Source organism: Ambystoma mexicanum, chromosome 4q, assembly GCF_040938575.1.
Source record: "Ambystoma mexicanum isolate Mex_15411 chromosome 4q, UKY_AmexF1_1, whole genome shotgun sequence".
NCBI lineage: Eukaryota > Metazoa > Chordata > Amphibia > Caudata > Ambystomatidae > Ambystoma > Ambystoma mexicanum.
The window spans coordinates 682,015,354-682,039,111 of record NC_090928.1 but is presented as its reverse complement, the minus strand read 5'-3'; the positions used below and the strand labels follow the sequence as shown (position 1 = coordinate 682,039,111).

The 23,758-nt window shown below is 44.1% G+C and overlaps 1 protein-coding gene across 2 annotated transcripts in view; it reads left to right on the top strand.

Annotated features, from left to right (window-relative positions):
* GPCPD1 (glycerophosphocholine phosphodiesterase 1) overlaps positions 1–23,758 on the top strand; it is a 1,217,556-nt gene that overhangs the window by 269,701 nt on the left and 924,097 nt on the right. The window contains exons 5-6 of one of the 2 annotated variants that reach the window (XM_069608267.1): positions 373–448; positions 21,370–21,411. In XM_069608267.1, the coding sequence (XP_069464368.1) occupies positions 373–448; positions 21,370–21,411 (118 nt within the window). The remainder of the gene's footprint in view (positions 1–372; positions 449–21,369; positions 21,412–23,758) is intronic. The other variant, XM_069608268.1, reaches the window with a different exon arrangement.

Sequence of the window (23,758 nt, the reverse complement as noted above, 5' to 3'; positions counted from 1 at the left end):
CCTTAAGCCAATGTTAATCATTTTTCTTTCAAGTGTTTATAATAGTTATAGTGCTACACTAAATGTGAAACACATGCTTAACTATCTTGAACACGATATTTTAAATTCGCTACCCTTTAGCACAAGCCTTGTTAAGCTTTGTACTCTACTCAATCACAGGACCTCTTCAGGTGGTTATTGCATGATATGTATCTAACTTCAAGTTACATTTCTCAGCCATAAATATTGGTATAAAATGTTGCATTTGTCTCACACAAGCCTGAAAATTGGGTTGTGGGAAATCTATTTTTTTGGGTTTAATGAATCTTGTACAAACTGGTTAAAGTAACAAAAGTAAGACGTTTTTGCAGACATTTAACTTTTAAATTGCAGACTGCCAGTGGTCCATGCCAAGTCATAGTACACAAGTGGGAGACTCATCTACAACCAAGATCAATATCCCTGTTAGGTATGGGCATTAATTGCATCTGCAGAGAGCATTACGTTTTGTTTTTTTGCTCCACGAAAACATCGTTTGGTTTGCTTTTTAAACTTTTTAAGCCACAATTTGTTCATAGCAAACACTTTAATTGCATTGGATGTCATAGGTTACATGTACAGAATATTGGAGTTCAGTAAGTTAAATATTAAATATTTTTAACATATAAAAGTTTTTAAATGCACAGATTGTACATGGTCCTGTTACATTGTACATGGTCCTGTTTATAAAAACAATGTGTTATCCTTGACATTTTCTCCCTCACAGATACCCATTCCTGAAACATCCTATTAAGCGTGATTCTTGTAACAAATATGAAACCTAGGTAATACCACGCTGTTCATACCATCAACACTTTACTCTTGCCATTCGAACACTCTCCCATCAAGCTTTTCAAACTATGTGTATGAGGCTGTTACTTTATTTCTCCAATATGGAATACTGCCCAGTAACGTACAACAAACACTTGTTTTAATTCCAAGTCAAAGGTAGAGACCAATGCATTGGGTTCACAGTCACAAAAGCGACCTCATCAGATAGTGTTCAGGTACTGTGGTTGGTTTGAGGGTACTGGCAGGCTATCTGGTGTTAATTGCTGGATTCTTTTGGAGTAGATATTTGAACACGGTTTGATATTTTTACAGTGATTTGCATTGCAAACCGCCTTTTTTTTCATCACTAGATGCATTTTGCCACCTGAAGATTTTTTCTGTTGTGAAAAATGTTAGGTTTTCCAGCTCTGGTAGATTACACACCTAGCTGACACTTTAATTTTTAAAGACGTGGCTCCAAGATTTATGGGGAATGTGTGCAGTGCGATGTTTGTGAACGATGTGCTCTTAAGTTAACTGCAAATTAACAAGGGGGGGTCCTGGGAGTCCCTCTGCCAGACATTAGTCCTGGTAACGAGAGACTTACCCAGAGTCTTTAGCTCACTATCTTTCACAGAGAAGAAATATCCCAAACATATCAGTCTTTGTCCTGCCCTGGGGCAGTCCAGCACCGAAATGCTAGGCAATTCTCCTCTGAACAAGAGTACCAACAGAAACCCCAGACACGTGTTTCGGTCTGGTTGGACCTCATCACCTTTCTTCTCTGTGAAAGATAGTGAGCTAAAGACTCTGGGTAAGTCTCTCATAACCAGGACTAATGTCTGGCAGAGAGACTCCCAGGATCCCACTTGTCAATTTGCTCTTAAGTTAGCTGCCATCCAAGAATGACACTGCTGCTGGCATTCTTCCATGATAAAACCTAGAGCTCTGAATGAACATGCGTTAAACCTTTTTGTTGCACAACACAAACCAGTAATCTGCATCATTTCCATGCCATTTGAAGGTGTTCTAGGCAGAGGGATAGTTCTACAATCTGCTAGTGTGTGCACCTCACAAAGGGACTGGATATGGTCTGTGAGTGGATTCCCACTGAATATTTCTTAGATGATCCTATTGCACTGTTCTTTGGAAATCCTGATTCCAACCCAGATAACTAGGAAGGTTTCAAAGACAATTCAAATGTGCCCCCGCCCTCCCGACCTCATATTATCTGGTGTTAATCCTGGGGGGCATTGTTGGAATTTAAGAATCTCCTACTATTTCTGAATTTGAATACAGTCTGTATTCAGTGGCTATAACCCCACAGTGCAGTTTTATTCTGGTTCTTACCATAATGGTGCCAGCAATCACAAGAGCTTCGCCAACTTGCCAGAAAGTTGCATGGCACAGGCAAGCCTTTACTGTTGAGGTCTAAGTCACCCGTGGATTTCTTGATCTGGTGGTAATCGGTCAGAACAGCCTTTCTGGGCCAATGCTGGGACTATGCACACAGAACGAGCAAACGCATCTTCTACACTAAGGGATGATAGTTAAGGATGCCTCAATAAAATGGAGTCCACATGAGGACCTTTTAACTCCCAGGATTTAGTTGCCCAGGCTGCCGCGCTGATAGTGTGCCACGCTGATAGTGTGCCGCTCTGAGCGAAGGGAGTAACCCAATCATCTGGTCACACTGGATGCAATTTTCAAAAAATGTTCAAAACCTTATAACATTTATGTAAAAATTACCAGATTGCTACCCTTCCATTCAATTCACACGATAATTCCTGCTGTATTCCCTTACTTTTCCCATCTCACTCCCTCTCCACATACCATGCACGGTTATCTTGAGTAACGTTCGCCCAATATAACTTATCGCAACCAGCTCCATTCATTGTATCGTCCATCCCGCTCACTCCCAATGCGATCCCCTTCTTTAAGTCCTCTCTGAAGGGAGCATACATCCTTTTGGGCTACTGCGGACTGCTAACATATTCCTGTATTGAGTCTTGTATACCTCACAGTACGACAAAGTATGGAGCCAGGAAGCTAGTGTTGGAATAGGCCGTAGGTACCTTGCCATTATGGACACCATATTCTGGAATCTTGGTCCCCATATATCTTCCTCCTGAAATATATGGAGGATCCATATATTTGGTGTTTCCGGCAGATCTCCAGCCATCTGATTCGTAAGTCCAATGATTTGTTTCCAATGTCTCTGCTCTGGTGGGCATACCCATGCCAAATATGGGAAATCGGCATCTTTGCCCTGACAAACAACGTAGGCCGACAAGGAGGTAGCCGTATAGTATGTAGCTAGCTTACATATTGTATTAAATGTTTGATGTAGATGTTTATGGTGTGTACGTCTAAACCTACTATTCAATGCTATGGTCGTAGTCTGAGGACATGACTGTCTCCATTGCCTGTCTGTAAGTGATTTCCCAGGGCAGTCCTCCCACCTTCTTCCTGCCGCATCTTGCGGCTATAGCTTCTGCGTTTTGAGCATCTTATATATAGTAGCTGCCATCCTGTTATATCAAGGGGTACTTGTTGTATATTTGGCCATTGGGATATGATGGATGCGGTAGCTGTACCCTGTATGTTTTTTCAATATACTTCTAAGCTTTATATACAGATGTATCGTGATTTCATTTACCCCCCCCCCTTTGTCTTTTAATTACTGCAGTGTTATTAATTGCCCTTTTACATATAAGTCTTATGGTGTATAAATAAGGACTCAAAGTGTAGTCGAAATATCTCTTCCTGCATCCGTTCCACCCCATACATGGAGACGTTTGGAGCACATAACCTTTCCACTCCCAGCTTAGCCATCCTGGGCCATGCCTTGCAGGTTACGTGAACTGTCTGTATGCCACGCATGTTGATAGTCCTCTTACCCCACAGCACAGACTTTAAATTTACCAGAAGCATGACTGCTTTTTTTATCTTTACATGTGGATGTTCATGTTGGTCAGTAAACAACCAGGTGGCATACTGTGTCTGAGCAGTCAAATACATGTATAGGTCCGGGTAATCCATCCCCCGACCCCCTTGTAGGGTCTTGTAAGCGTATCATGCGACATTCAGACTTGTTTGCTGGCCCATGTTTAGTTGGTCATCATAGCTTTAATCCTGCGCCAAAACTCCACAGGAGGTATAAGAGGGACATTGTTGGAGATGTACAACAACTTAGGTACAATTAACATTTTGGCTAGAGCCATACTTGCTGCCTGTGACAATGGTAGTTGTATCCATCTCCCCACCTTGGCCTCCAAAAATTCCAGCGTCGCTAAATGGATATCCTGATAGAGATTCTTGGTGCTTGTGGACACATTTATCCCCAAGTGCCTAATGCTATCGTCCTTCCACTGTAGGTTTGTGCCTATGTCCTCTTTATTGGTGCATGGGGTGAGGGCCAACAGTTCAGATTTTTCCCAATTCATTTTCAAACCGGACAGTCCACCATATGCACCAATGTCATCCATTACAGGTTGTAGATTTTGGTGCAGATGTTTTATATATAAGAGCATATCATCTGTATATAATTAAATTCTATTAATTGCAGGGTATAATTTGTTCACCCAATGTCGATCATATTCTCTAGTATCACAGGCTAAGGTTTGTATTGCCAGCACAACTATCCTAGGCAATTGCGGGCATCCATGCTTAGTTCCTCTGGTGGGTGATATTATCCTAGACTGAACTTTTAGCCGGGACCGTTTCCCTAGGTATAATTATAAAGCAGTTAAATCCACAACACTGATCTACACGAAGCTTCATTCAGGAAGTCACTTAACTGAATCAAAGGCCTTTTATGCATCAAGAGAGGCCACTACCGCTGGGACCTGCAATCAATATTATGCATCAGTTCAAACCGCCTCCTAGTTCTTTTGCGGAGAGCAGCCAGGGATAAACCCTGCCTGGTCGGGAAGGACCAAGGATGGCATTCTTGACTGAATTCTATTTGCTATTGTTTTGGCTGATATGTTATTAGTATTTATCAATGACCGCAGCTAATACGACGAACATTTGGATGGGCTTTTCCCTGGCTTTACCAAGACTGTGATGACCGCGGTGCATGTCGTCTCCGGCAGCACACTCCTTCTCAGAGTAGTCAAACATCTGGATGAAATGGGGTGCTATTTCCTCTACATATTCTTTATAAAACTCGCCCGTCAAGCCATCACAGCCAGATGGTAGCCTGCTAATAACTGTTTTTATTTCTATCTGCTTAGATTCACATGCTGTTCATATAGTCTGACATCTAGTGGAAATCGTGGAGTATCGCATCTTTCTTTCGAAGATTGAAAGGGGACGTTGACATGGGCATGACTGTAACACTATCCCTAACGTGACGTGTAGTGTACCCAAAACCCCTCACATGTCGAGGTCTACCCAATAGTTTTTTCCGCCAACCTAGTTGGTCATCTATGCGGAGCTCGCAATTGTTGATATTGCTAACTTTGTCGCCACGACCTTCCGTCGTCTAGTCTCCCGACTAATCTTCTCGACGACTGCCTCGTGGATTTCCTGCTGCCGAAGACATCTACAACCTGCTTGGCGACTGTTTAACTGTTCGACTCTCGACCGCCAACCGCGTGGCCTCGGCCCTCCAGCTAGGCCTCTACAGTAGGGAGAGTGGGGCACTGGGTTTATTCTTCTCTAAGAATGTATTTCCTTTACCCCTCTCTTTCTCTTCTTGGTCTGGCTGCCCCTACCCTCTGCTATGGAGAGGACACCCTTTAGATTTTGCCCTTCGTCTACCGGCAAATTCCCTTGGGTCGACACCCATCGCCAGGGCAATCTGTGTCTTCCTTGAGACCACGACAAGCGCTCATGCAAGTCCTGTAAGCTCTTTTGACCAAAAACATTAAAAGACAGGCAGACTAAACAGTGGGCGGCCTATGCTATGCAGGCTGAAAGTTCTCCCCCCCCCCCCCCCCATCGGCGCCGTCTCTTCGGACGACGAGGAATCAGTCGGCAGCCATGGCTCCGGATTGGAGGCCACAGACCCCTCAGTGGAGCTTCAGGCTCCCAGATGCCTGTCACCAGACCTGACACAGGCCACCGGCTCTGTTATGGGGAGTTCACACCCCAGCGACAAGGGCACCCACACACCACAAATATAAAAACGCACAACCCCAAAGGCCTGTTCGACTGAGTCGTCCAAGCGCACAATGCCAACAGGGTAGCCGAAAACTTTGGCGACTTCCAAACCTCGCAGTTCGGTGCCCTCCATGCAACATTCTTCGCGGCACGTGACTGGGCATCCCGCTGGAAAAAGGGCGTTCACCCAAAAAACAGTCATGGACGCACTGTCCAAGTGCGCACAAGCACCTAAGGCCTCGGTAGAGTCACTGACTGCGCCGTCGGGTGGGTTGAGACCTTCAGTTGTACTGCCTAAAATCTGTGAAAGCCTGGCGGCTATCATTTCGGCAGCCACAGAGAACAAGAGCACCCTCTCTCGTCGAGAGGAGTATTGTGAGGCCCCCCCACGCCTCTGTCTAAGGCCTTATTAGTAAAATCTCCCCCTTCTGGGCAACCTTTTCCTCCTCCAGTCCCTTCTGCATCTTCCCTCTGGACTAGGGAGAGATGTGAACAATATATGGACAGAATGGCCCAATTTATGGACTTTTCTGGCAGGTACATTACTCCCAAAAGACCCAGGGAAGAGAACTCCTGCCCCATATCTTGGATGTTCCAGAGGACCCAGCACAGGAGGAGACCTATGAGGACATTAATCCCTTTTCACAGGATACAGCTGATCAAGACCAGACTGGGATCAAGATCAGTCGGGAGACCAGGGCCCTTGGCTATCACCAACACAAACCTATGACCCAGACTATTTGTCTAGATCCCCCCTTCTTCGCCTCCACAGAGGTATTTATCACCTGTGGATGACCAGATGTTGTTCAACGCTATTTTAAAGAGCAGCCAATCATTTCTAGATTGCAACACATGAGGCAGCTCCAGACTCGGACTCTGTTGAGGATATCCTCAAGGAGAGGCCTCCAACTAGTCAATTTATCCCGTTGTTCAACTCTATAAAGAGGTGCCTAGCCCCTTCCTTGTTGTCAGTGACTCTCACACGGGCGGTCAACCCTGGGATAAAAAATTATTCCGCCCATCACCCTCCGACCCACTATACCTAAGGCGGTCATACTACACCGGACTACCTGGTGGTTACTACCACTCGGAAAAGGGCGGGGGTTCCACTGTCCTCAGCGGAAGCCTCTCCGGATAAGGATTGTAAAAAGATTTATGTCCTGGGTAAATGGATCACTGCCTCTGCGGCCTACTATACTAGGATCTGTCATGCATCGCTATTACTTATCGAAGAAATGGAAAATACACAATTCCTTTCATCCCACCTCCAACATGACATCCAACAGGTCTATTCATTCTATTCACCCTCTACGGTTTAGTTGTTCACAAGATGGCCGCCGTGACTCCTCCCTTCTTTCTCTTTAAAAGCACACTCTGCGGTGCAAACCTTGCATTACCTCGAAACTGACTGTTTGCTAAACTGCCAGAACTAAACCGAGTAAGTGCACCATACTTTCTTCCTTCATACCTCTCTTCTCACGTCCCTTGTGACTTTCTCTCCCTGCTCTATTTCTGGTGTAGCTTCCCACGGAATTTCGCCACGCTACACTGTTGTCCCGAATTAATTCCAGTGTTTAGTCCAACTGAACGTAGAACGGGAAACAAACTCTTTTGACTGTTCCCTCTGTAATTCATTACGCGCACGGAGTTATATTTGCTTATGCCACTTTAAACCTTAGCGGTCCAGCATTCTTCAAGCGCCGCGTTCCACATTCCGTTTGATTACATTTCAATGGTTGCATATTCGGCCCAGCATTCTCCGTTTCTTTGATTCCACAAGAGCTACATTCAAATGCAAATCGTGCATTACCATTTCTACTCAACAAATCCTTCAACTATATGCAACACGTGCATCCTCTTCCAGCCTGTGCAACACGTGCACCACTCTTTCAGTTAAAGGCACTCAGAGTCTCTCTAAAGGTAAGCATGACTTACATAACTCTGCCTGACTTATTCCTGCAGTCCAGACTCCCAATGTGTCTGTGTTGAACACACTGCATACTCTAAACTACCTTTTATCTTTCTTTCTTGAACCCTACATGGGAGAAGTACTGGGAACAGTATTCTAGAAGACCACCTTCTTCCTGCACAAGCGCTGAAGGCTACAAACCCTACCCTTGCAGCCTCCACCAAAAGTCTTCTGACAAATCCATCCCAGTTCAATTATTTTCTCGTTCTTCACAGGCTTTCTTCCCCAGGAGGGTTTCCCCGGCTTTACTCTTGTCCCTGTCTCCCCATCTCAGGGTCAGGGGTGGAGTTCAGAAGGCTTCCCATAAACTTCTCTTCGTACCTGTACCGATCTTCCAGCAGGTAAGGGCTCTGTGAACCAACCTCAAGTCTAATGTTTTACCTGTACAGCAATCACAAAAGTCATAACCGAATCGCAAACAATACCACTCTCCCAGCAATGTCCAATGGGGCCTAGTCCAGGATGGCCTTCAAGATGTCCCAGAGCCCACCCGATCACACCTCCTGGCAGTCGTTGCTGAGGGCAGACTGGTTACCCACAACATATTGAAAAACACTCTGGACTCTGCTGAGACTGCTGGACACACCCTAGCCCAAGGGACTTTACTTTTGCGCCTGGTTAAAGAACTCCGGCTTTAAACCCGAAACTCAGGCCTCTCTTATCAACAAACCATTTGAGGACTCCAACCTTTTTGGGAAAGCTGTTGATGACGCGCTGGAGACTGCGAAAAAGAGCACGAAACACTACAATCACTCAGCCAGATCAGGGCTAAGCCCTTCCACCAGCGTGGAGGCTCTAACTCCTGCCGGTCCTTTTGTTGGCAATCTTTTTCCTGCTCTCCCTGGTCCTCAGGCCAAGGCTCTTCTGGTAACTGCTAATATCAACAAAGAGGTCCTCGTAGAGGCAAGGGTAGAGGCAGGAACTCTACTTCTAGATGCTCCCTGGCCTCTACCTCAAAGTGACTTGTCGGTTCGGGTCCCCTCCAACGCTTTCCCGGTCGGGGGTAGCTTGTCATTTATTCACGCCTGGGCGGGGATCACATCAGACCAGTGAGTGTTTAAGACTGTTACCCACCGCTAATGCTTCGAATTTCAATTACCATCTCGATACCACCCACCGAAAAGCAGATGCCTGTCGCCAGAACACCTGCGCATCCTGCTGGAAGAGGTTCAAGTCCGTCTGGAAAAGGGCATCGTAGAAGTCGTCCCCATTCACCAGGTAAACAAAAAAGGATCTCACCATGCGCCCTGTGTTGGCCTGCGCCCAGCGAACAAGTATGTCAAACCTCAAAACATCAGGAAGACAACACTGCAGGAGTTAATCCCACTGCTGCAGCAGGGGGATTACATGGCCACATTGGACATCAATACTTTGATATTTCAATATTGCCAGAGCACAGAAAGTACCTCGGGTTCATGATCGAGGACTCCCACTATCAGTTCAAGGTTCTCCCCTTTTGGTATTGCTTAAGCACCACAGGTATTCGCAAAGGTACTGGCGGTAGTAGCTGCTCACCTGTGCAGGCAGTCCATCCAAGTCTATCCTTATCGCGACGACTGGCTCATAACAGGGGATTCGTAAGGAATATGCCAAACAAATACCCAGAAGACGGTGGACCATCTCTTCAACGTCAGTGTCTCCAAGGATGAGAAAAAGTCCAGTCTAAACCTCAATCAAGTCCAACAATTTCTGGGGGCTCTAATTTGGACCAAAGACAGCATTGTCTTTCCCTCTGAGAGGGTTCAAAACATGCTGATCCAGATCCCTCACTATGTAGCCCGTCACAAGGTGACCGTACGCAAGGCCATGCGACTGTTACGGATGATGGCCTCCTGCATCTACCTAGTTCCTCATGCTTAACAGCGCAGGCGCCCCATGCAAGAGTGGCTCACGAGCCATTGGTTTCAGGCCAGAGGCCAGTAGGTCGATCTAGTGGTTGTCTCGGCAGCCCTCATTCATTCTCTGCATAGGTGGTCAAGGGAAACTTCTGCAGAGGAAAACCTTCACCGGCCCCGCAGTAGAAGCCACTCTCACCAGACGCATCTGACTGGGTGGTGGGGGGCTCACCTCCTTCAAAAGACGCACAGTGTGTGGTCCCCAGCAGTAGCATCCAATCACATCAGCCTGTTGGAACTGCAAACAGTGTTCAGGTCCCTGAAGGCCTTCCAAACACACCTCCAGGGTAAAACGGTTCTAGTCCTCACACACAGTACTACGGTCATGTATTACTTAAACAAAGGGGCACTTGCTCTCTAGGGCTGTCCCAACTGTCCAAACTATATGGAAGTGGCCTCTCAAACACAAAATGTTCCTCCTGTCACAACATTTTCCAGGGGAGCTCCATCTTCTGGCGGACATACTCAGCAGAGATTTCCGCCTACCCGTAGAGCACAAGTGGCAGCTACAGGAGGACATTTTAGTCGAGACTTCCTAGAATGGGGCTTCCCAGAGGTCGACTTGTCCGCCACTCTGAAGAATGTCCAATGCCCAAATTACACCTCCAGGTACCCTCAGAACCGCTCCAAGAAACTCTCCTCGCTTTGTGCCTAAATTTGTCTCAAAGTTCCATGCAAACCAATCTATAAAACTACCCACCTTTTTTCCAGAACCCCACTAACATGGTGGAACAGCTTCCGCACACTGGATGTAAGTAGAGCAGTTATCTAGTATCTGGAAAAAACAAAGCCACTAAGGAAAGAAAAAGAGTTCTTCGTTTCAGTGGCAGCTGGTAGAGAAGTGGACCCTGCCTCTAAATCCGCTATCTCCAAGTGGATTGTAAACTGCATCACACTGTTACACCCTTGCCAAGAGAAATTTACTCTTCACGCCTAGAGCATACGCTACTCTGGGCAAATGGGGCTACCATAGCATTCATTGCGGATGTTCCTCTTGATTCCATTTGCAAGCAGCAACCAGGAGTTCTGTACACACCTTTACACAACACTACTGCCTAGATACACACTCTAGGTCAGATTCTAAGGTGGGACAAGCGGTAATCAGACCTCTTTGCTACTGTTCCTTCTCACATCCCACCACCATCTCTGGGTACTGCTCACTAGTCTACGCACAGCACGTGATTCTAAGCAGATTCACAAGCATTAGAAGACATGCATTTCTGATGATCGTATCTGCTTAGATTCACTTGCGGCCACCCTTCCTCCCCTCGTCGAGTAGAAGTAACATACACCTCTTACACCTACTCTTCTTTACTCGCTCACGCTGACTGTAAGGCTCCCTCACGGCAGAAAAAACCCAACCAGAGGGACCTCAACGGATTTTGGGTACACTACACGTCACGTTAGGGACAGTGTTAGTTACGCCCATGTTGATTCCCCCTTTTGATATTTGAAAGAAAGATGCAATACTCTGCGATTTCTACTAATGTCGCACTATATGCACGGGCTGTGAATCTAAGCAGTTACAATAATCAAATACTCTAACGCTGAGTAATGCATGTCTTATTTCTTCTACAGTGATCGGGTTATTGAGAAAAGCACCTTGTCTCCTCAATTCACCCCAGAGCCACGCGATCTAAAAAGCCTTTCAAATCTTTTGCATTTGCTGCCGATTGTGCAGTATACAGCTTTTGATAGTAATTGCGAATATTTTGTTAATGGCTTCCCAATCCCTCGCTAGATGATCTTCCCCATCTTCAATTTCAATTTTTTTCTGTGGTCTTTTTCCTTGTGTATTGCCCATGCCAGTGTCCTACCTGAACGACCCCCCCTCCTCCTCCATACATCATTGTGCTATACAGTCCTTCTAGTAGTCGATAGTCGAGACTGCAGAGATGCTAGGTCAACAAATTCCTGCTTAGCAGTGTGAGGCTCATTGTCATCCCCCTGGTCTGTGGCTAGTTCCAGTGACTCAACATCCTGCTTTACTTTGCTACACAAATACTCTGAATATACACCTTAAAGGTCTCCCATACCACAGTAAAGCAATCTACTGATTGAACATTGCGATCGAAGAACAGCACAATTTCCTGTGGTATCTCTTCTCGCACAATCTCATCTCGGGATGTTTGATTTTGGAATCGCCTTACGTTTAGTGCTCCATACAAAGGAGAGGACGATGCGAGAATGGTCTGATGGTGTCCTTGCGAGTATTGTACACTCCTACACATCTCGAAAGGATGCCAGGATTTGTCATACTGTAGTCAATTCATGACGATGACCCATGTATATGTGAGTGATAAGTGTACTCGTTCGCGGTCGGGTGTGCCGCTCTCCATAGATATATCAAACTATGATACCGTACATTATGGTTAAGGTGGAAGGGGCACCTGCGTTGATTTTGCCGGGTCCAATTCCAGTGTTGGTGCAAAGTTAGTCACCCACACATTATCCGAGTCCTCAAATTTACACACATAGCTGGCACATTGTTAAAGTGGGGGAGTCTACATTCGGTGCATGCACATATACTACCATATTGCCCTCTATTTCACCCACTAGTAAAAATTTGCCCTGATCATCCGAGATCTTTTCCTGCAGTTTATATTATAAAGAGGTATGAATGTACAATGCTACCCCCTGTAATGTATATAGTATGCCGAACTGTACCAATTAATTCCCCAGCCCTTTGTGCACAGTTCTAGCCCCTTTGCCAAATTGTTTCCTCTATATATTCAAAACATTTATCTGGTGTCTATTTGCATATTGCATCACCTAGAAATACTCCCTGGCATTGTTCAAGCCTCCATCCCTGTATATGGCATGCCGAGTTGTTATGCCGGAATTTACCTGTGGATACATCAAGGCCCTATTTGCTACTCTTAGCTGTTGTGTGCTTGTTTGTATGTCTACAGCACTGTGCCCTATCCAGCTTCTCACCCGGGACCGATCTATAACAAATTGAGCATAAGATCCCATTAGCCTTTTCCCCCCACCTCTACTCTCGACATAAGCCGTAATTTACTGGCCATCCCCGACCCTCTCAAACTATTAACACAAAGTGAACTGTCAGCCAGCAGTTACTGTAACATAAGAACAAGACGAAAAAATAGCATTTTGATTACTAAATGCTCTCAATCTTTACACATTTCTAAGGTCCCAAACTAAACATGCATCAGCATTTAAAAATCAAAAGCGAGCCTTGTTCGCTAATGAATTAAAAAATGCTTAGTAAAACATCTGCCTAATCTCATACCACATGTGGTTACCATATCATGTCCCCCTCTGCTCAAATAAGTTTTGTTATTTGAGAAATGTGTGTACTAAGAAATAAGCCGAACCACAATATGTAATGCTACAAAAGGATATACACAAAGAGCAAAGGGGAGGGAGTGTGGTGAAGTACCAAGTTGATGATTTGGACGTGCAAATATCTGGATCCTCATATCGGCTTCCATACGTAACCCAAATGGTTTGGTTTTGCGCAAATCGCGATCTCCTTGTGCTTACATTTCCACTTTTTGTCATGTTTTTATTTTTACCGCGCAGCACTAAATGTCAGCTGTGCACAACTGTAACCTCCACAGATCTTACTATTGTTGGATGGATAACCTTTCATTATCTGTCCCTTTCTAGAAGTAAGTTCTGACACATGTATAGTGATCCTATTCATTAAAAGTGTTGCTATCTAGACTGCCTGTCATTAGTGTTTTTGATTGAACTCGCATGTTTTGTGATTTTGCTCATGTCTGCCCTGTTTGAGCCCTCTAACGGAAAGCTTGACAAGCATGACATATTTCCCACAGTGTGAAATTTGCCACTAACCTGGTTCCCTAGTTGAGGTGTATTTTGCATAGCTGCATATAATTATTACCATATGCCATGGTCGGGTGCCTTGGGTGCTGTATTAGGATGACCATGATAATTTGTTTGTCCGGGTTGAAATGTAGGTATGTTGTGATCATCAATGTGTTCACCTGTGCAATGCAGTTCTAAGAGGGCAGTATAGGCCTTATTGTTGCTGGCCATTTTAAGAGGTGCTATCTAGTGTATAGTTGTAGCAGGTGAGGCTTTTTATGAACCTCATTAGTGGGAATGGCGAAGATCAGCTGTGGACTTTATCATTGCAGGATTCCACAGTTTATTTTCGAAGGGTTGGAACTGAATGGGGGATGGCAGATGATTTCAGTTCTATTGGAGATGGAGTTCATCCATAGTAGTTTTTTTTTTTTTTCAGTCTTCAGTATTTTTTTATTGTTCAATTTTATTTTTGAGAGCAGCAGAGCGCTGTTCAGTAGTCCCTAGTTGACCATGTCAATAGCAACCCTAGCTCTTGGGGATTGACAATTTGATAGAATCATTTGATTCCTTGTTAGGCCTAATCCATCGTTTTGTGCTGCACTTATTTCACGAGTAAAACTGATTGATGTGGGGCCAAAATGGCATGGCATGGCCTTTCCTATCCTTGTGGCCAATACGCCAGTAGGTAGATTGGCATCAATGTTGAGAGCTAGATGGGTCTATAAAATTAGCAATTACATTCTTGATAGGCTTGTGGATTAAGGTGATATGGGATTCTTCTATTGTGCCTGATATTCTTCCATTCCAGTACATCTGATTTAAAGCAGTCTGCCCAAGACTGCCCCAGAGTTGCACGGACGTTTTATAGAGTACTTTTTTGAGGCTTCAACATTTTAATTGCTGCATGCTCTTCTTTCATGATATTCTCCTTCAGGTCTTCCCACTAAGGAGTTTTGTTCAGATACTTGTAAGGCTTCATAGGATTTTTGGATTTGGCCGTGTTAAGTTCGTAAAAGAAAGACCTTAATTCAGTTTCTTTCTCAGCCTCTTATTCTTTCCTACTCGGGGGTGTGCACATATTTATGTAAAGACTTATTGCATTGTGATCAAAGCGAACTGGCTTTTTTCAGGGTTGACGTTAGCCAGTCAGCTTCGTACATTCATAAAATCACTGTTTAACTTTAAGTAGGCAAGCCACTGTTATTTGCAGTTTCTTATGAGGTCTCCAGTGATCCATTTTTGTGGAGGGCTTATAAAACCATGAACCAGTTCCTTTTTGCTAAGCTTTGAGGCTTATACTGTCACATTCGGATGCCTTCCCACTTCTTGCACCTCGTGCTGGGAGAGGTTTCAGAGGCAGAGTTATTAGTGAAATAATGGTCCATTTTAGCTTGCGTTCTGTGTACATGCAAGAAATAGTGTCTGAGTGGGCCACCCTCTAACCCCTAGCTAGAACTACTCTCTGCAGTCTTGCCTTGACCTTAGCATGGGTGCCTCCATGGAAGCATATACAGCTGTTGAGGAGTGATCCACTTTGTGGTCTGTGAGGAGGTTCAATTCCCTCACTCGTATGACCTTTTGTCTTTGCCCGCTCATCAAGAAGCCACATGACATTCAGTAAAAAAAGCAGAATATATAAATGTGATGGGCTGATTAGTACTCTTTACAAATTAGAATATTCCTTCTGGGTTATTTTGTGCTTTATTTACAGAAAACTGGAAATCTCTGTGTTAATGGATAGATGGCTACCACAGCCTGTTAGATGCTGCACTTCCTTGAAAGTGTCTGGTACATTTTCAAGGTTTGCCTGTGTGATGAAATGACTACTGCTCTGCAGAATGTCATAGATGACCTCAGTAACTCCGAGCCCCACGGAACTGTTGAGAGGCAGATGAATGTCATCCACAGCTACCGCCCCTCTAATGGCTCAATACTGCACAGGCGACAAAAGCTACCCGCTAAGGCGACCGTACCACCTTTATCCCAGGCAGGTACAGCTGGAGATGAACATAATGTAACTAAAGATAGCAAGAATAAACACACTTACAGTGAAATGGCACAAATGTGCACACAACACAAAGAAGGTAGACAATAGGTCAAATATACATTTATACACAAAGAATATTAACATGGGCATCCGTAAGACATGAAGAATATGAACACAAGCAACGGGTAGTATAGCTCGGAGGCAACGCGCTTATCTTGGCAGCAACACAGATTCAAATCCCGGGCCCACGCTTGGAAACCTTCAGTATTAAGTGTGTTATAAAAAACAATTATAAGCTAAATGCAAAATGAAAGACATACATATATCGATCACTAACATAGAAATGCACCAGCAGTAATGGGCAGCCATCCTTTCCAAAATGGAAGCCGCAGTATGCTTTCTAAGTAAATGAAAGGCCTCCAGGCTTCATGCGAACTCCAAATACTCAATTTACAGAAGTACATGTTCGTGCAGAGCTCAGACATTAGCTATGCAGACCAAGCTAAGGTTACTAAGAAATTAAGGATGGCCAAACGTCTCGGTGAACACAAGAGTTCCCAAGGCAAGCCATATATCCGTAGATTAATTTGGAAGAAAAATCAGCCTTTGTAAGCCAGGTGCAGGATAATTATAAGATCAAAGCCTCCATAGGGAATGGATCCCCAGTTGTAGAGCAAACCATAACACTTGCACTAATGAATAGCTCAGAGGCAACACATGTGTCTTGGAAGCAAGACAACGCATAGCAACACACGTTCGAATCCCGGGCTCGTGCTTAGATACCAGTCGGTATTAAGCGTGTTATAAAAGACCAATTATCATAATATTAGCTAAAATTCCAATAAATGCAGGGTGAAATAATTCCAAACGTGGTCTCATCACACGTCGCCTATAATTGAAGAACACAGTCTGTTAATTAGCAACGACACAGATCGGACACCTGCTTCACTCCCTACGCGTCCATTCCCAGGCACGAGACCCCATACAAGGCCAATTACTGAGCAATCACCCTGGCTCATGGCCTAGGAGTAAGGGATGGTATCATCATTAATTGAAAGGAAAGCACTCTTCCCCCTTACGCCTGTCTGGCTCATGTCTTGAAAACCCATCAGTTGTCCAAGGTTGTCTGTAGAAAACCAACCAACCAAAGCCCCACCATGCTTGGCCACCCAGTACGTGTGGTGCCAACCAATAGGATATTGTAGAGATGTGTATGAATTATTTGTTACTGTTACCCAATCAGACGTTTAACCCCTGTAGAATACAAATATAGGTATCCTTACTAACCAATCCCCTCACCTCATAGGTTTTGATATTTAGAATTGTAGTGTGGTGTCAGTTATGAATATTGTCTGACTGAAAAACTGACTCCTGATTTTGTGTAATTTGGGGGGTTTCCCAGGCCATCATTACAGAACATTGAAGGGTTGTTATTTCCAAAACAATCAATGACACCCTCCAGGGGATAAAGCCAATATGTTACTGCCCAGAGCTATGACTTAACTCAAGGATAGTAGGCCTGCTCGCTCTTTTCGTGTATATAGGCCCAGCAAGGCCTATAACTTGAGACGCGCTTTTTCGTCAGAACACAATACACTCCATCTTCCACCACCTATGCCAGACATCAGCCCTGGACATGGTTCTTTCGCTCATATAGCACTAAAGGTGGTCAAGAGTAGAAGGGGTGGGAAATCAGGATTTCTTTCACCTCTTCGGCTCTTGGGGGTGGCTACGTCACCGGTTTCACCATTGGTGAAAGAGTACAACTGACCAGTTGGTACTAAAGTCATTAATTTAGGACACACCTTCGAATTTGTCTACTCCACCCCCTCGCACATCAAAATGACAATGGCCAGGACCTTTACATGAAGATGGTCCGGACCCTTTAAGGAAGAGGTGTATCAAATGTTCCTCAAACGAGTCATCAAGCTGCTCCTTCGAGAACAAAGAGTTGGGGTTTTTTCCTCTTCAGGAAAAAAAGCAAGCAATTTTGACCCATGTAGCCTCAAAAACCACATCAAGAAGCAGTCTTGCCGAATAACCTTGCTGCAAAGTGTTCCCCTGCCTAAGGAAATGAGATTTCTTCACCACCCTCCAACTACAGATCATTTCTGCATCTCTATTCGATCTTCACACAGAACATTCTTTCTCCTGGGCGCCATAGACTACAGATGTGCCAATTCCAACAGATGTTTTAGGATAAATGACTGCAAGCCACAGGAGACTGGGATTAGTTTGTATTCCTGGAAGACACCGTTGGGTCCACCCTGAGCTTGTGTGAATGCCCAGCCAACCAGTGGGCTTTCCATTTCAAGAGCCGGAATCATCCACCACCATATAGCAGACTCCATCACATGCTGAGAAGTGCATTAGTGACAACATGGGATTTGTGGTCTGAAGAAAAGTCGCCTAAATGTTTCGGAACTAAAAGCAGTCTTCCTCGCCCTTCAAGCGTTTCAGACAATCAGTACCACTTCCATGTTCTGTGTGAACAAACCGGAAGGTAAATGATCTCGCCTGCTTTCCGCAGAAGCAAAATCTCTATAGAAATGGGTGATTCATCACAGCATACGCGCACGTGCAGGCAGAACACCCTCTGGGACTGTTGCACACTCTGACAGATTCGTTCAGCAGGTCCATGTCTCTATAACACAAATGGGAACTGAGGAATACAATACCTCAGACTATTTCAGATGTGGGGAACACCCACAGTTCAACTTTTTGCAATGGTAGCCAACACCAAGTGTCTGTCCTTTGCCCGCCACTACTCCCAACTATACTCTGGGGGAAGTGGAGTGGTGGGGGGGCATTTTCAGTTCTGTAGGAATGGAGGCTCCTCTGAGGTCCCCCATTTCCGCTAATACTTTTGTGTAATAGCTGAAATGGGGGAAGGCAGAGGAGTTTTGCGTGCAATGACATTCTGATAGCCGCTTCATGGCCAAGGCAGGTCTGCTACCCAGACCTGCTGCACCTATCGATCTGACCTCCTTACATGCTTTGTCACACCTGATCTGCCGACCAGGGAGAACTGCAAGGTCTGTCACCATGCTCCCACATTCCCTTACTTTTGACAGCCTGGTTCCAGAGGTCCCGATATGGGCCGTTAGACCTGCCAAACAGTTGCTTGCAAGTCCTGGTGGCCGCAGGGGTGGAAGCCACAAGAGTTTTTTTTTCCAAGAAGTAGCATAATTTCTGTGTATGGGCACTGGAGAACAATCTAGATGCCTCTAATCTTTGACCACAACAAATGCTTTACTACATCCTCCATCTGGCAAATGATGGTTTATGATAGTTGTTCCTGCAAGTCCACTTGTTGGCAAAAACGTACCATCACCAAAATGAAGGCCCACCTACTCTCCTGGCAGCGTCTATTGTAAAGCACTGACTCAAGGGCATACTGTGTCCATGCATGGGATCTGAATCCAGCGCTGCCCAGTCTCATTAAGGCACCATTGAAACCTATTTGTAGAGCTCAGCTAAAGTCTGTATCATAGAAAACTGCTTTCCTGATAGCTGGCACGACTGCCAGGAGAGTCGGACATGCAGGATTTCACATCTAAAGAGCAGTTTACGATATTCCACGCCAAGTCTTCTTAAGGCTGCATTCTCCATATTTACCAAAAGTACTATCTGACTGCCATATTCATCAGATGTCACTCGGTCAACGTTTTTTCAAAATCATTCAATGTCAGTTGAAACTGCATATGTAGTAGCCTTGTTGCAAGAAGAGCTCTGTGCTACTACATCAGTCCATAAGGAACACAGACCAGCTCTTTGTGGCCTTCCGTCCTCCTGGTGCAGACTGAACGCTTTCCAAGCAAGGTGTAGCAAGGTGTATAACAGCTTGCTTAAAATGTTACCACTGCGTGGCAGAAAGACCTCTAGCTTGTACCCTAACTGCCCACGAGACCAGAGGCAAATCAGCTACTACCTTTTTCCATGGCCAGTGTCCCCATGCAGGAGATCTGAAGAAACCAACGTTGGAGTATCCCAGTTTACGGGTAAGTATCTTGTTTTCTGCTGGCAGGCTGAAACCAGAGCGGTATCTTGCTGCTGCTTCAAACCAACCTACTCCATTTGGGGACATTCGTGCTCAGACATCTGCAGCTTCTCTTTGTGGGACCACCCTGTAGTCCAGGCGTTTTGGACTACAACCATTAACTATGGTGGTTAGGGCAGATGGCAGTTGTAGTTCAAAACATCTGTAGAGCTAAAGGTTGCAGACCCCTGCTGTAGTCCCTTGCCCGCACTGGAGCTGCTAGTGACCCAAATTAAAGGGACACCTCTGTTCTTTCTCACTGTGGCTGGCATGCCCTCGTTTTTGTGGTACAACCTGTAAATGGCACTAGGACCAAAACTCAACCCAAACACCAAGTGACTTCTGCACCTGCGACACCTGGTCTGCCTCAACTGCATCAGTCAGCCTGGATCATCATTCCTTGGTCTTCTGACACCTCACAATTTGTTGCTGAATAACCTTAAGATTGTGGGGTGCATATGCAATCGCTCTTCAAGCACCTCTGCCCCTGAACTGCAACTGCTTCACGGAGATTCTGCTCCTCTGCACCATTCGCTCGCTTTTCTAAAACCTGTGCCTGAATATCTTCTTGTGGGCTCACCAAGACCCTCCAGTATGAAGGATGCCCTCTCTTCCTTCACTGTGACCCGCAGGAAGGTCTGATCTCTATGGACAAGCTTTGAAAAACTATTTAAACTGCTTATAATTATTTATTTTGCATCATTTGTTTAGATGGGTGTTTGCCATTTTAAGGAGCATTGCTTTCATTTTTAACACAATCTGATTTTGAAATTGCTTATTCGTGTTTGGGAACTGTTTAAATGTTAGTCCTTCAAAATATCGTGTGCATTTGTTCATACTGTAAAAGCGTGTGCACTGCTGATTTAATGTTTTTGGCGGTCTTTCCTGTTTCCTATGTGTTTATTTGAAAGAATATACCTTTTTTGTTTTTCTCATCACATGGCCTTATAATAAAGTATTTTTCATTAGTAAATAAATCTAGTGTTGATTTCCCTTTGTGTCGTTTGCTCTATCTTGGCACTGCCCCTGTTCCCTCTGAGAGAGTGAAATCTGGTTGCTGGGTCACTTTTACCATTGTAAGAATTGTAATTTCTCTAAAAGTATAGGTGTACAACTTTAATGCATAAACCGAAATACCTATAGAGGAACTCTTAGTGTATTTTTCCCTTTCGCTGAAAGAAAACCTAGGAAGCAATACGTCAGTATTAATCATATTTTTTCAGCCCATCTTCTAGTGAGGATTTTTAAATGCCAGCAAGTGTTGCACATGGTTACTACCAAGTGAGACTGGATTGCAAGATCATGCGAGTAGCTTAACCTGTGCATTTTCATATGTATTTTATGGGACGATGTTACCAGCGCTGATGAGGCCATTACCATGGCAGTTGTAGCAGACTTGTATTGATAACCACGATTCAGCCATGACGTAAAATACATAAAGCAGGGTTTCTCAACTCATTTTTAAAATCTATTTGTTTTACGGAATGCCACACTTTAGGCGTTACCATATGCAATCTATTTGCAACGTGTGATCTATATGCTGTATGACAGCATACTCTCTCTGGTTCAAAAGACGAATTGACTTTGTGTTCATGGAGGATTTGTTTTGTTGTTGTAGTAGTCGTAGCCGCTGACCTAGCATGTAAAGGGAAAAACTAATTTTAAGGTACGATAAAAATGGTGATTGTGACGTAATTTGCATGATTAACATAGAGCAAGGTTTTCAATATGCATGTCTTGAATACAAAATTAATGCGTGTTCTTTATTTCCTTTAACCTATAGAACATGTGTGCCTTAGAGATGATGGACAGTTTGGAGTCCACAGTAAGTAATCTTAACATTGTTCTAGCGTTCCAGAGCTGGTCCGTTAAGCTCCACTGTATTAACAGACAAATATGATCTTAAATCCAATTAGAATATGTTAGTCTCACTCTGCTCATAGTTAATTTTTGCTGACCTATTAATTCCCAATTCATTAATAAAATGTGCATGAAGGATGTAATTTTTCAAATTGGTGGTAAAGGTTTTTATCCAGAACTGGGTAGTAAATGTAATCCCTTTAAGAAAATATGCATTGCGTTAAATTTGCGTAAATGTTCATGGTTGTATCCTTTGGGAAAATGTTCTTTTCTTTTCTACTTTTTTTAATCAAGCATGTTCAACCTAATTTGTATTATGCAGGTGTTTGTTAGGGAAGATATGTTGAGTGATGGAGAGCCATATTCGAGTTTTTGTTTTAGTGCGCAAGTTGCCATAATCTCCTTGGACACTTTCCCTTTGATTGTTTTATTTGTTATGCATTGCCAATCTGGATCTCATTTGACTGAGCCTCACCGGCACCACCTTTTGATACTGTTGCCGGTCTACACCCGAACCTACTTCCACACTACCCAAAAAACACCCCCCTTTGCTGCTTTTCCCAAACTCTGGGCACTGATTCCCCACCTTCAAAGTAAACCAAACCTTCATGGACTATATAGGTAGTCTAACTCATGTATACATCCACATATAAGTTGTACAGTTTTAATATTCTTAAATGACTATATTTCTTGCCCATCAGAAACATTAGAAGGTATCATAACAAATATACAGACCTACATTAGATGCAACTATACATTTAAAAACACAATTCAAAACCAAGTTAAAGTGTTTTGTGCTAAAAGTGTCACCGTGCTCAATACTATCGATTCTCTCAACATCTATTTAAGCTGCTATTGCAGCTAATCCAGAGATCTTATTACAGATCTCATACCCATTACGTTGCCCGACATGCTTCATTCCTTTAGATTCTGTCTCATTCTTAGGAAATTCTTCAGGGGATTTTGGCAATCTATATGCTTCTGAAAGGGCTTTCTTATCCCTTGGATGGTGGTTCTTGTTCTGTGCTTACAAGAGCGGTGCAATCTTAGAGCCCCACTTCTTTAGAGGGCTCGGTTGCCTAGTTAACCTCTTATTCTATAGATATTCTTTGTACTCTAATTGTGACCTTCAGTCTTAATTAATTCTGGTCAGCTTTCTACTACTTCTAGCTTGCCGTGTAGACCATATGAGTATGTCCTGCAATACAGCAAGATGTCCATCTTCCTGTATCTTGCCCTTCAAGACTCTCTTTGGGCAGATCACATAAAACGTACTTTAGATATTCCTTAAAGTAGTACTCTTATTTCAGTTATTCTGTTACCGGTCTGAATGCCTACTATTTTTTCATACTTTTCTTTGTAAGCATAGTCGTGTCTCCATTTCTGTGTCCATCTGCAAAAACACAAAGCAAACAACAATTTTTGAGTATGGCAGTCTCTGATGTTACGGTGGCGTAACTGTCACGCTTCTCTAGTGATTGCACTTGTCTGTATGGTGCACATTACTGGCTTTTCCCCAGTCAATTGTATCTAGGTGAACTCGTGTGGCATTCAGTTTCTAATAGGCTGTCGCCGCATGCTACAGGGAAACAAAATCATGTTCCTCTGTTAGTTCAACATATGTGCTCTGGTGTTAGGTCTAGCAACGCCCTGATAACTGTCCCCTTCTAGTACGACTTCACGATAGAGGCTCGGTTACGTCCTCAATCTAGGTCAGATTGGTAGTCTGTTTCTTTGCCCCGCGCGTTACCTAGTTGTTTATACAAGTAGCCATGGGCAACACAAGCGAATAAACTCACTGGCAACCCGTTACTGAATCTCAGGTTACATGGGCGCTATCTTTTACTAGTTTTATTGTGTTCTAATCATTGTTGTTCACAAATGACAATCCCTCTCCTTTAAATCGAATTCTATTGGGAAACTGGTACTTTTACAATACATTTTCGCTGAGGGTATTCTCCCTCCTCTGATTTCGCAGCATTTTTCACAGTTCTCAAAAAGCTCAATTCGGACATCGTAAAATATATATTTGTACCGGCATAGTGTATTAAGACTCACTGTTAGTTATTCAAGACTCACCGAGGTCTAAGGGGACACAAACTAAAATATCGCTGAAGTAGAGACCTAATCTCTTACAAAGCTGCATACTTGCTGTGCATTACCATGGTTCCTAGCAATGCTAGCTTGTGCGTTGAAGCATATTTAGTAGGTACCCATTATCCTGGGCTTACAGCTTCCATTATTGTTATAGCTAATCGCTCATCAAGTTTGCACATATTTCATATTTCTTTTTTCTCTCACTTGTGTGAAAT